Source organism: Diabrotica virgifera, chromosome 6 (genome assembly GCF_917563875.1).
Source record: "Diabrotica virgifera virgifera chromosome 6, PGI_DIABVI_V3a".
In the NCBI taxonomy this organism is placed as follows: Eukaryota; Metazoa; Arthropoda; class Insecta; order Coleoptera; family Chrysomelidae; genus Diabrotica; species Diabrotica virgifera.
In genome coordinates this window covers 134987345-135001334 of record NC_065448.1, presented here as the reverse complement: position 1 = coordinate 135001334, position 13990 = coordinate 134987345, and the positions used below count along the sequence as shown (strand labels likewise).

At 34.8% G+C, this 13990-nt stretch overlaps 1 protein-coding gene across 4 annotated transcripts in view; it reads right to left on the bottom strand.

Annotated features, from left to right (window-relative positions):
- Positions 1 to 307: 307 nt before the first annotated feature.
- LOC114338186 (tyrosine-protein phosphatase non-receptor type 9) overlaps positions 308 to 13990 on the bottom strand; it is a 215724-nt gene continuing 202041 nt past the window's right edge. For all 4 annotated transcript variants that reach the window (XM_050652876.1, XM_050652873.1, XM_050652877.1 and 1 more), the window contains 2 exons: positions 8459 to 8666; positions 308 to 886 (listed from right to left, as the gene is read on the bottom strand). In XM_050652876.1, the coding sequence (XP_050508833.1) occupies positions 657 to 886; positions 8459 to 8666 (438 nt within the window). In that variant the 3' untranslated portion in view covers positions 308 to 656. The remainder of the gene's footprint in view (positions 887 to 8458; positions 8667 to 13990) is intronic.

Genomic DNA, 13990 nt, shown 5'->3' with positions numbered 1-13990 from the left:
GAATTCCTTCCCCTTAGTCTTCACTGCAGCATCCATGTGCTTGCATATTGTAGAAGCCTTGGAGGTTGTCACCAGGAAATGGGCCAATAAAGTTTTTCAATTAAAAATCTTTTAAAAATATTTAATTTACAAATATTTTTATTAGGTTGAAAAACTTAGTCTCTTAAAAATTGACCTGTTTCGGAACTTTTTTCCAAAATCGTCCATTTTTGAGAAAATGAATTTATTCCAACCTTTACGTGTTCACTGTATGTACATCTAGTATTAAGTTCAATCATGGATTGGAAAAATAAAATGAAATGCCTAATAACAAATTTGTTGTTTTTATTTGAAAGTTATAATAAGTTGAACTATTAATAAATAAATAAATTGAAAAAAATATACAATACATAATTCGATATTTAATCTAAATGACTGACATAATTTTTCTGCAATTGTTAGCAAACAGAAATCCCAGATTTAAAATTTAAAACATCCTCGGCTCGTCTAATAACAAAACCAAAACAATTATTTTCGTTCATTCTTCCTACAAAAAACAAACTCCGTTCATATCGCTTCCATAGGAAACCTTCGAAAAGCAACTAGGTAAACCGTTCATTAAAAAAATTGTTAAAAATTTACACCTATATTTCTCTTCGCTCAAAGACAGCGACTCTTCAATCAGAATCTTCTTCCACGGCCTGATCAAACCCGGTAAGATCGGCGGTTTGCAGATGGCTCTTCATTAGGGCATATTCTATAAGAGCCAAATGACAAAATATGTACTGATCAGGCATTTGGATGGAATACGCTCGTTGTGATCTAATCCGCTCAACTGTACCTCGAATATCGGCCGTGCCCACGTCTTCTAGTCTGGAGATGCATATATCCAGTGTGCAGAAAGTACCTGTGACAAAATATCTACATTAGTCACTTGATTTTTAGGTAATTTTTTAGACTAAAAATTAATCGGTACAAATCATTATCGAAGTACCCGACAGAATTATTAAACATACATAATATAAGAATATAATACCAGTTGACCTTAAATTCAATTTTAATATAGTATTGAGATATTTATACTTGTTATCTACGGTTTTGAATTAGGTACATTTTTGAAACAAAATTTTTATTTCAAAGGACATTAACTGTTTTAGTTACCGAATAGGAAAAGAAAATTTGTTTTTGTAGAACTTGGACGACAAAAATTTACCACTATAAAACTTTAAAAAAAGACTCATAAAATTGAAGAATACTGAATACAGTAGGAAAAATGAAAGGATACCCATGCGTCATCAATGATATGCATACGAATCAAATAAAAAATTTCTAGTCAAAACAACGTCTAAACTAAGTTAATACTGTAAAAAACGGATGTGACTACTACCCCACCGTACGATTTTTCGCTACGTAAATATGTCAAAAATTTTTTGTGATGTTATTCTTTTTCTGATAATACCAATATATTTATTGGTAATAAATGTTACTTTTACTACCGTAATTAATTATTTGATATAGATTAATAATACAAAAATAATGAGAAGCAAATATCATTCATCATTCTCTTTGCCTTATCCCTATACGGGGTCGGCTTCCCTGATTGCATTTCTCCATACAATAGGGAACTTGCACATTTTTTTTATTGCATAATAATGTTCAGTTTTGTTTAAAAATGAGATTTCCAAAATTTCACGATTCAAAAACTCGTAATAACTTAGAAATACATATTTAAAGTCTTCTGCGGTATAAAATAGTTCAAACGACCCGTGACGTCACATAGTTTTACATTAGGTTATTATTATGGTTATATTTCGCTATGTCTAGGTACACGCTAACGTGTACGCAAATAAAAAAGTTAGGTACACGCGAATTAAACTTCATCAAGCCAGTGACGTCATTATTTAGCGTGCGCAGTGACTGTATATTTTGGTACATGCTATTTTGATATGTTTAGTGTTTGTTTGATAGAAAAATATTTGTTAAGGGAAGGGAAGCAGAACTATTCAGATGTTTCAAACTTAATTGTAATAAATCAATGTATATATAAAAGTATATATTTAGGTTAGCAAAATAAAGATATGTATTTAGTTGACATGACACGTACAAAATATTGTTAAAATAATTTTTATACGTAAGTTAATTATTATAATCAACTATTCTAAATGGGAAATAAGCCACACTTTAACTAAAAAAATGATTTTATTAACGTTTCGACGTTTAAATCGGATGTCATTGTCAAAATACAAAAATTATTCAGATTAAATAAATTATTAGAAAAAAATTCTTACTAAGCAACAACATTTTTGTTTAATTTAATAATATTTTGTATTTTGACAACGACGTCCGATTTAGACGTCGAAACGTTAATAAAATCGTTTTTTAGTTAAATTGTGGCTTAGTTCCCATTTAGAATAGTTGATTACAAAAATGCCACAAGGAAATAGCTTCAGAACACGTTAATTACTATTGTGAAAGCTTTAGGTCTTCTTTTATTTTAATTTTAACTTAAAAAATATATATTAATTTATAGTCTCTTAACTTTTTCATACTGTTTTAAAATGTCGTTAAACTCATTAAAACAACTAAATTAATTGTCCACACTGCATAGTTAATTTAAAAACAAACAAATAAAAAATAAGAAATCTCTTTACTAATCAATATTAAAATTAAAGTGTAACCACAACGCGATTAAACAAATTCCAACACTCTGACACTCTCTGAAACTTTTTTATTTGCGTACACGTTAGCGTGCACCTAGACACAGCGTTATATTTAGGCATATTCTTCTTCTCCTTCTTTAGTTTATTGGCCTCCACCTACTTGGGTATTTGGCCAGCTCGTCGTCGGGGAATAAAGGAAAAATATTTATATTCTAATGACATTTATCGTATGTCGTTGTAATAATATATACCAGTTTGTTGAGATTGGAGTTTGATACAGTTTTTGAAGGAAAGGAAAGAAGATTTACTATTGAAAATAAAACCATTTTGTAAAAATACAAATTTTCTATGAATAGTTCAAACGATCAAAAACACTTTTAACATCACATAACTGTATTTTTTACTGGCGTTTATAATGTCTAATTAAAAATTGTATATACAATTGGTGTAGAATGTAAACATACAACGGCGTGACGTCACGACGCGTTTTAGGTTGGCTGGTATAAGTTGAATTTTTAGTCGTCTTTAGGGGCCAAACGAAAAACAAATAAAACTTTTTTATCTTTGATACATATCTAAATTATGTTCTGTTGTGATTTATAACATTTTTTTCGAATTTAAAATTTTATGCAAGTTCCCTATTCTATCTTGGGTCATATCAATATTAATCCCCTTTACCAACATGTAAATGTTGGTACCAATGTTGGTACCAAATGTTGGTTGTTTACCAATGATTAAGCAAATATAATTTTATGAATTTCTCTATGAATTTCTGTCGGCTGCATTAAGTGACTTAAATGAAAGTAAACTTAATGAATTCAGATCATTTTGGTATCCAAATATACATTCTGCCAAACTAATACAGATCTTAATATTCTACTAATCACATATTCACTATCAGTACTTCAATGCATAAAACAGATCTATCCATCTCATACTATTATCCAAAAAATTAAATGTATGATACATTGTATGCAGAGCAGAAATATAAACATTCACTTCCTTTGGGTACCTTCACACATAGGTATTTCAGGTAATGAAAAGGCCGATGCCCTAGCACTTAAAGCAACTACTGACGAACACATTGATATTATCCAAAGAATTCCAATCGCAGATATCAATTTGAATATCAAGCAATATTGTATACAAGTTTGGCAGCATTGTTGGGATTCGAATAGTTCAAAACTCAAAGAGATCAAACCTTACATCTATCTCCAGCTCCAGCTGCCTGAGAAGAGAAGAGAATAAGTGGTAATAAACCGATTAAGAATTGGGCATACAACATTAACCCATAAGTATGTAGATGTAAAATATTTAAATGGCTATTAAAAAATAACGGTCTGAGATAGAAAATTGAAAATTTAGGATTGTATGTATCTTTTGCTTCTACATCTCATAAAAATAGTAAAAAACGGTTTTTCCAAAAATTAAAAAAATATATCAGGGGGGGCAACCCCCCTTATGACGTACGCGTATGAAACTCCATATTATCCTATTCCCAGTCCGCTCGAATATACGTGTAAAATTTCATAAAAATCTGTTCAGTCGTTCTCGAGTTATAAATGGTGTAACTAACATAACCTCGACTTTCTTTTATATATATATATATATATATATATATATATATATATATATATATATATATATATATATATATATATATATATATATATATGTACTTAATAACCAAAGAGCTACCACCACAATGCTCCTACTGTAGATGCCTGATAACAGTCCAGACATTCTTACAGAATGTCCACTTTACTCGTATGAACGAAGCATCAACAACATTTTACAACAAGCATCAACAACAATTTAATTAGTACAATTAATTATCTTTAAGATATACATTTATTTCATAAAATGTAATAATTATATTGTAATTGTTCAACATCCGCTAATAACCTTCCATGGTTGATGCGGTTTTATGTAAATAAAAAAAATGTACATTCGTAAAAACATACTAATCTGTAATTTTATACACTATGATTGAAAAGTCAGAGTAATATGTACACGTTTGGCAAACTCATAGACAGAAGTTAACCATATTGACAGATGATTACTTATAAATTTTATTGACTTATTTTAATTACATAAATACTTACCAAACCAAAAATTCAATATAATATCAAAATAGCTTTTAAAAGAACTGAGTTTATCCAAGTAAATACGACTGATTATTAAAATTTATAAACTCTACCGAACCTAACCCAGTTTCACTGTCAAAGTGACAGAAATTGAATCTGTCAGATTATAGTTGACCAGCACGATTACTCGAATAGTAGTTTATACAATCATTATCTCTACTGATGTTGAATGTTTTTCTAAGAATGACAGTAGAAGTACAGAAATAGTCAAGTGTGAGTTTAAATTTTGTACTAAATTAACATAACTACGTTGAATCGCCGTCTCACTCTGTCAATTATAAATGTGTAACTGCGTATGTCTTGGATAACGTTTTTGCTTTGTAGACAACACTTAAAAATATATCTCTCTCGTTTGTTATTTATAGAAAAGGGCAGCAAATCCAAAATATGTGCTTGTTGATATGATCGTTCATGGGTATTCTTTCATTTTTCCGACTGTACTTCTTAACAATCTCGCTTCACTAAATGTGTGGAAACAACAACTAATAAACACAGCCGAGATGACCTGAACGAGAGTAATAACGAATTGTAGGTGTTGGTTTTTCCCCTGCAATAGATGTTTAAAACCTTGAATATCTAGGGACTCCGTTTGTTTTTCGCCTTGACGATTTGAGAAGATAAAATGCAGGCAAACAGAAAGTGTCGAAGGGTACACCGGTTTTTTTTTCATTTTTGGACTAGTTGACTTTTCCCCTGTACCCTTCAGCTATTAAAGATACTTTAGATTTAGATACTAAAGATACAGAGTGAGTCATAACTGTTACATCCTTTCTGCATGGACTGTGGTTAGTTTATTTAGTTTTATATGGCTGTTAGGTAAAATAATTACTTAATCAAATGTTACTGTGGAAAACATAGAGTGCGTTAAGGGGGCAGGCGCAAAATCTTGGTCCAATGCATGTCCCTGAAAATTTCTATGTCTATTTTAATAAGTTACAGGGGTGAAAAAAAAAAGAGAAAATTTAGTGTGATTTTTAATTTCAAATATTTCATTCAAAAGTAACTTTTTGTTTATTCTAAGGGACTTTCGGACGCCGGTAATAATGTAATCTTTCATTCTGCGTTTAAATTTTTCAAAAATATTTATTAGTTTTCTCAGGATTCGAAAAAAAATGAATGCATTTAAATAACATTGGACCAAGAATTTGCGCCTACCCCATTAAAGTAAAAAGTTCTTAATTTCGCTTTTTACTAATAAATTCCCTGTATAAATTATTGTCAAAATCGGAACAAAAACATAACTTGTTTGACAATGAGTTTGATTAGAAAATATGACGTAAATATTATTTTTGCGGAATACTGATACTCTTTAAAAACGACAATTTCAAACCATTGAAACAGAAAGAGTCTGAGGGAGAAATTTCAAATAGTCCATTTACAGAAAGTGTGCTTTGGACTGTCAGATAATTGTTTAGCCATTTCACCGAACAAATCACACCTATTTAAAAATATGAAATTTTGGTTTGAGTAAATGAAAATGCTGAAGTAAGTTCACGTCAACTAGCAGCAGCAACAGGAGTGAGTCAGCAGCAACAGGAGTGAGTCAGCAGCAACAGGAGTGAGTCAGTGGTCTATTATTAAAATTCTAACAAAAGAAAACTTCCAACCTTATCATTTTCTCCTGTACAAAATTTGCTTCCAAGATATCCACGATGGTTACCGTTCTGCCATCGTATTCTGAGCAACCATAACGCTGGTAGATGATTTATTAAGAATATTATATTCGACGATGAAGCAACCTTTACCCGAATGGAGCGATTTTTAAATGGAGAAACAGACATTACTCGAAACAGGAAAACCCGCATATTATTAAAGATAGACATTTTCAACACTATGGCCAATCCTTCAATTGGCCAATTAGGATTGAAGGACGTAGTGGTCGGATGAGTGCGAGAGACGGAAGCTGATGCGTGATGACGAGTGACTGAGAATCGGGCAAAAGAAGGACATCAGAGAGAAGTCATGCCTTAACGGGCGATTCCAACCTGATGCCCTAGTATTGAGAGGGGTGGGGTTTAGCTGGTCCCGGCCACATCGGAGTTGGGAGGGCAGGGAGGTCCGATTTAGGGCCAAACTGGTCGACGTGACACTGATGAGGTTTCAGCTCAGGAACCCAGCACTGTCGGAAATGTTTACCTCCGTCGTCTGTTTGCAGATTCCTCACCAAGTGACACAAAAAAAAACTATGGCCAAACCGAACATTTAGTGTGACAATCCACAAGGAAAAAGTTTTCCTTAGTTGGCTGTATACCATGTAATACAAAAAACAATAAAATCCTTTATAAAACGTATATATTTAAAATCCCTAAAAAGGGCTACATCACAGAACTAGTTTGCAATTGGTTGACCAATTATATCAGTGCTTACGTGAAGTTTACATGTTAACCACCAAGACATAGTTTTACAAAAATAACTGGGTCAAAGCCCTTTACAAGTAACCCGTCAAGGAAACATCGGTTAAAAATGCTATCTTAAGCATGGATGTTATTTCATTAATACACCCCAGGTAACACCTAAGCTATGGTTTGACTTGTTCACATGGTGACAGTATGTTGTCACTTGCTGCCATACTGTCACCATGTGAACAAGTCAAACCATAGCTCAGATGTTACCTGGGGCGTATTAAAGAAATATTTTAAACATCCATGCTTAAGATAGCATTTTTAACCGATATTTCCTTGACGGATTACTTGTAAAGGGCTTTGACACACATAGTTTTGTAAAACTATATCTTGGTGGTTAGCATGCAAACTTCACGTAAGCACTGATGATGATTGGTCAACAAATCGAAAACTAGTTCTGTGATGTAGCCCTTTTTAGGGATTTTAAATATATACCTTTTATAAAGGATTTGATTTTTTTTATTATTTTTTTTTATTTAGTGTGACATTATAGGCGAGTAACTATTAGAGTCATGTTCTTCCTCTAAATTTAACTAGTTTCTTATTTTTTTTTTTGCAAAATACTTTTAGTGATGTTTTGATGATTTGTCACTAGACGTAAGAAAATAAATAATGTGGTTTACGTAGAGAGGAGCTCCACCTCATCTGCCATTAGCTACATCTTAACGACCATTTCTAACTACGACCACTTCTAACGACCATTTTCTAAATGGCGGATTAGCAAAGTAAGTTATTTTAAACGACCAACAAGAAGCCCTGAGTATAATCCGCTTGATTTTTTTACTAAAGCAAAATGCTGATAATTTTACAAGGGAGCAGTATGTCTTTTTAAACGTCGCGTCGGAAAGTCATTATCAAAAGAGAAAAAGCATAAGCAATTCTGGCTTATCGTCGAAATTGAAACCTTACGTTGTAAGTTCACTTTTATCGTTTGTTGTTAGAAGTGACATTCTGGCACTTTGAACTTTAATTACTCTCATATCGAAAACGGTTATTATCGTATTTAAACAAGAGTACCAATATTACTGAATAATTCTCAACTGTAAAATTACTGATGAAAATTACTAAGGAAAGAAACTGATGCGGCAGAAGAAACTCTCCTTGAAACATAGAAAGAGGATGAAGAAACATAGTCATTTTTGTTGTAAATACGAAAAGCTGATAAGTTACATTTCTGCAGATTTATTTTATTTAATATGATTTATTAATATGTCGATGTTGTTAAAATTACCATTCACGCTCTCTAAAATACCCAACTATTTTTATTTACCTGTTCTACCGATGCCAGCACTGCAATGCACAACTATCGGTGGTCCCCTAGGGTGACCAGCCCATGTATCACCTAATTCAACTACCATACTGGCTTGTTTCCTCCTAACTCTTTCAAGAAATTCTAACATGGCTTTTGCAGAATGAGGAACTCCATAATCCGGCCACGAGGTGAATTGCCAATGAGAGACTTCGCGAGTTTCTTCAGTCTAAAAATATAAAATGCAAGGTTAATAAAATGTTAATTTCAAACTGGGCTTCACTTTACCATTTCACATTTGAAATATACAATAATATAATAGTCTCCCTTTTATACCGCTAACGCGGCTTTGGGAGTATAGCAGGGTAGTCTGCTATCTCTACGGCCTACGGTATACAAGGAAGGAAACAGGGCTAATACTACGCTTCAACCGGCTATTATTACTACTGACTTTAATTTTTAATAACCTTTTCAAAATGAAATAATACGTCCAATTTTAAAATTCATAAACCATATGCATAAAGGGCCTGTTAAATTTTAAGAAACGAAATATATCAGTATGTATTAAGATAAAATGCCTTCTCAGCTTTTAAAACACTAGATGTTGATGGGAAACGCAAATTCCATAATAGATTACGGGACGATAAAGGGCCAGCCTCATTATGTCAATAAATCAGTCTTCAACTTCTTTAAAAACCACAGAAATGTAAAACTAATGTTTTTAGTTCATCCACAGGCAGTCTGACACAAACCCTCGTCCCGCAAAGAATAACAAACCCTCTTACGAGATATAAGCACGTCTTTTTAACCAAAAATAAATAAATATATTATTGTTCGTTGTCTTACACTTATTTTAATTTTATTTAATTGGTTCCGTCAACACACCACCCACGGAACATTGGTGACCCCGACGTTATAAATAAAACAACGCGAACTTTTAAAAATAGTGATAATAATCGAAAATGACGGACGGTAAGTACTAGTGCTTCAGTGCTTCAGGATATCAGTGCTTCAGGAGTTGATCGGATTTCAGTTAAAATCCCACCGTTCTGGCCCAACGATTCCGAAATTTGGTTCCTGCAAGTGGAAACCCAATTTACACTGGCAAACATAACAAGTGACGCAACAAAATTCAACTACATAGTTGCTAATCTCGAAACAGCTTACATATCAGAAGTTAGGGGCATCATTGTGTCACTACCAGCTACAGAGAGGTATGTAAAATTAAAAGCAGAACTTAGTGCATCACAGCAACAAAAAATTAAGAGACTACTTGAGCATGAAGAACTGGGCGATCGAAGATCTTCCCAATTCTTAAGGCATGGACAGTCTTTAGCAGGCACAACAGTACCAGACAATATAATAAGATCTCTGTGGTTAGGTAGACTGCCATCGTCTACGCAGGCTATTTTAGCTACTCAAGCAACCGCTACTTTGGACGCAGTTGCCGAGCTAGCTGACACAATCTCTGAAGCTATAGCTCCTAGAGCCCAAATTTCAGAAACTTCTAACGCGCTAGAATGTACCATCGGGAAATTGACAGCCAAGTTAGCTGAAATGAAAATTGCTTGTCAAATGCTCAAGAACAAACTAACACATAACGTCGTAACCGCAGCAACTCAAGAGGCAGACCATTTCCATAGACAGATTGAAACCTGCGTACGAGCTTTACGAAAATATCCATCACAAGCCAGGGAAAATGACATTGTCCAGCAAAACTAACACAGACAATGAGAACATCAGACCGGAGAGAATAACCAAGATTTACTGGAAGTTACCAAGCAAGTGTCGGTTAATAGCTATTTGTATAACAAGGGAGGAAAGTGCTACTTTTCCTCCCGAGAATGAAGTTTACTGCCCGACGCGTAGCGGAGGGCAGTAATCATTCAAGGGAGGAAAATGCACTTTACTCCCATGGTATACATATGGTTTTTCCACCTTCCTCAAATTAATAACAAGTCATTTTTCATTTTTACTTAATTTATTTATGTAACTAACCAACAAAATGTATTAAAACTAAAACTAACAAGTAGGTGCCATATAACTGTCAACTGTCAAATATAAGTCAAATTATTAATGTAAACATTGTTAAATCAAAATAACAATTTACGGTTTTTTACCGTTCTGCAAAATACAGGGTGTTTTATAAATAAACGTTAAAATCTATAGATACTTACGTAATAGAAAATAGATATTGTACAGGGCGTCAAAAAATATTTCATGAATGAAATACCATGACGTCACTTTTACTTTTCCTCCCTAGGGAGGTCATGGTATTTCATTCATGAAATATAACTTATTGACGCCCTGTACAATATCGATTTTCTATTACGTAAGTATCTATACATTTTAACGTTTATTTATAAAACACCCTGTATTTTGCAGAATGGTAAAAAACAGTAAATTTTTATTTTGATCAACAATGTTTACATTAATAATTTGACTTATATTTGACAGTTGACAGTTATATTGTACCTACTTGTTAGTTTTAGTTTTAATAAATTTTGTTGGTTAGTTTAATAGTTTAATAAATTAAGTAAAAATGAAAAAATGAATTGTTATTTGAGGAAGGTGGAAAAACCATATGTATAACATGGGAGTAAAGTGCCTTTTCCTCCCTTGAATGATTACTGTAATCATTCTGCCCGTTACTGTTACTGTTTACTGCCCGACCGCGTCGGGCAGTAAACTTCATTCTCTGGAGAAAAAGTAGCACTTTCCTCCCTTGTTATACACATAGCTATTTCAGTGAAGTCACTGATTTTTTTTCTCGTATAAACATTGCGTCGTGTTTTCTAGTTTCAATGTTCATTATATGTATGTATATATGTATTATCTACCGTCTTATATTATCGAAGGGGGGTGTGTGGCGACACGCTTCAATTACTATTTTGCTAATTGTAATTTTAAATAACTTTTTCAAAATGAAATAATACGTCCCATTTTAAAACTCACAAACCATATGCATAAAGGGCCTTGTTAAATTTTAAGAAACGATATATATCAGTATGTATTCAGATAAAATGCCTTCTCAGCTTTTAAAACACCAGATGTTGATGGCCTGTTCAGTTTATGTATGGGAAACGCAAATTCCATAAAAGATTACGGGACGATAAAGGGCCAGCCTCCTTATGTCAATAAATCAATTTTCAACTTCTTTAAAAACCACAGAAATGTAAATCCAATGTAAATAATCACATAGTCAATTCCCCAGAGGGGAAAGCTGAAGCATTCAGAAATTCGCTTCAAAACAACTTTCAAACTCCAGACAACCCGAACTTTGATCGCTTATTTAAACTCCACACAGAATACATAGTAAATGTTACTCTCAACTACCACGTTCCAGTCTATGATCCTATCATGGACCCCCCTCACAAACAGGGAAACGGAGAGCTTTTGCCAAATAGGTAAAAAACGCGCTCCCGGACCTGATGGCATCAACCGAAAGTGCCTCAAAAAACTTCCAGAGAGTATCATCCCTCTTCTAACTAAAATATTCAATGCATGTCTCAAAAACAGCCACTTCCCTACTCCTTGGAAAGTGGCCAATACCATCATGCTTTTGAAAAAAGGCAAACCCCCAACCGACGTGGAATCCTACAGACCAATCTCTTTAATAAACACTCTGGGTAAAGTTCTTGAGCTAATCCTAAAAGAAAGGCTCAATAACTTTCTCGAAAACCACAACATCATACCAAAATTCCAATACGGATTCCAGTCAGGTAAATCTACTCAACATGCATTAATAGATTTCACAACTAAAGTTACTCAAACCATCAACGATGGTTCATTCGCCATAGCCACATTCCTGGATGTGCAGAAGGCTTTCGATCTGGTCTGGCACGACGGACTTGTTCGGAAACTTCTGGACATCGGGCTACCATTACAATTTACCAAAATTGTACACTCATACCTCCATAACCGAACTGTCAGAGTAAAAATAAGCGATCAAAAGTCTACCCCCTTCACTCCACAAGCTGGAGTTCCCCAGGGTTCAGTCCTAGCACCACTGTTGTACATCATCTACAACAGCGATATCACAAACCAAAATATCCCAGGCACTCGGCTGTTTCTCTATGCAGACGACACGGCTCTACTCACGACAACCTCTCGATACAGCCCATTACTCATCCACAGAAGAGCCCAGGCTCTGTTGGACGGGGTCGGGGACTGGTGTTGTAAGTGGAGAGTCACGCTGAAGGCGAACAAAACAACAACAATTGTGTTTCGCGCCCCTTCTGTGTCACAAAGAATCATAAAAAATGAAGACGACCAATATCCACTGAGATTGTTGGGAGAAAGGCTTGTTCTTAGCCCGACTGCGATCTACTTGGGAGTACTGTTCACCAGGACTCTTAACTGGGACGCAGATCTAAAGGCAACTTTAGATAGGGTGAGGAACAGGGCCAGACTTCTCAGCCCTCTCTCTGGACGAATTGGCAAGACACACAAGAAGACTCTCTTACACACTTACAAGACCTTTATTCGACCCGTCATTGAGTACAAATCATGCCTCTACTCTCTTTGCGCTAGAGCACAAAAAGAGAGGTTGTTGCGGGTGGAACGTCGAATCTTGCGTAGATGCAACTACGAGCACTGGAGATATCCCTCAAACGAAATCCATAACATCTCAAACATCCCCAAAATCAGTGAGAGAATAAACTCTCTGAACAGGAACTTCACAAGCAAAGTAATCAACGGTCCCCCCTCCGACACACAAGAATCTCTCAAATGTTCCTGTTCATCTTCCGGCCACGTATTCTACCGAAAGCCCAAACGCAAAAAGATTCATCTACCGTCTGCTCTAATGCAAACATGCATTGACGAACTCCCAGTAGAATACGAAAACATCCTCGAGGCTACCCCGTTAGCCTTCCGCACCCACCTATAACACATCCTCTTCCCTACCCCGAACAGGGAGAAGTTGGTTTTTTGCGGTTTCCCAACTTCATTGCACAATTATACCTGTTCGTCCCAAGAAAATAGCCGCAACTATTTTCATCACTCGAACGCTCACTGTCCACGCTGCGCTCAAAAGCCACCTCCTGACCGCCGACGAGGGACGCAGGTTCGCCTGTCGTTGTACAAGAGTTTCTAGGGAGACTGGTCGAGAGCAAAGCACGGACAGTACACGTAAATGTCTATGGAACCAACAACAACTCCATCAAACTTTCTTCTCTGTTGTCTTTTTAGCCTTCTGGACACCACCGTCCGGCATAACCCAGGAACACCAGAAACACCAGGACACGACACATGCCCCAGAGTGTTTTTCGGACTGTTTGCTTTTGCGGCCACTTTTTACATTCACTTCAAACCCTGAAGAGGACAAAATCCTAAACGGGGACACTCATTGATAGCATTTCTACATAGCAATTTATTCTATACACGCAAATCAAACAATGAGAAGAAATCTAATGTTTTTAATTCATCCACAAGCAATCTGACACAAACCCTCGTCCCGCAAAGAATAACAAACCCTCTAACGAGATATAAGCACGCCTTTTTAACCAAAAATAAATAAATATGTTATTGTTCGTTGTCTTACACTTATTT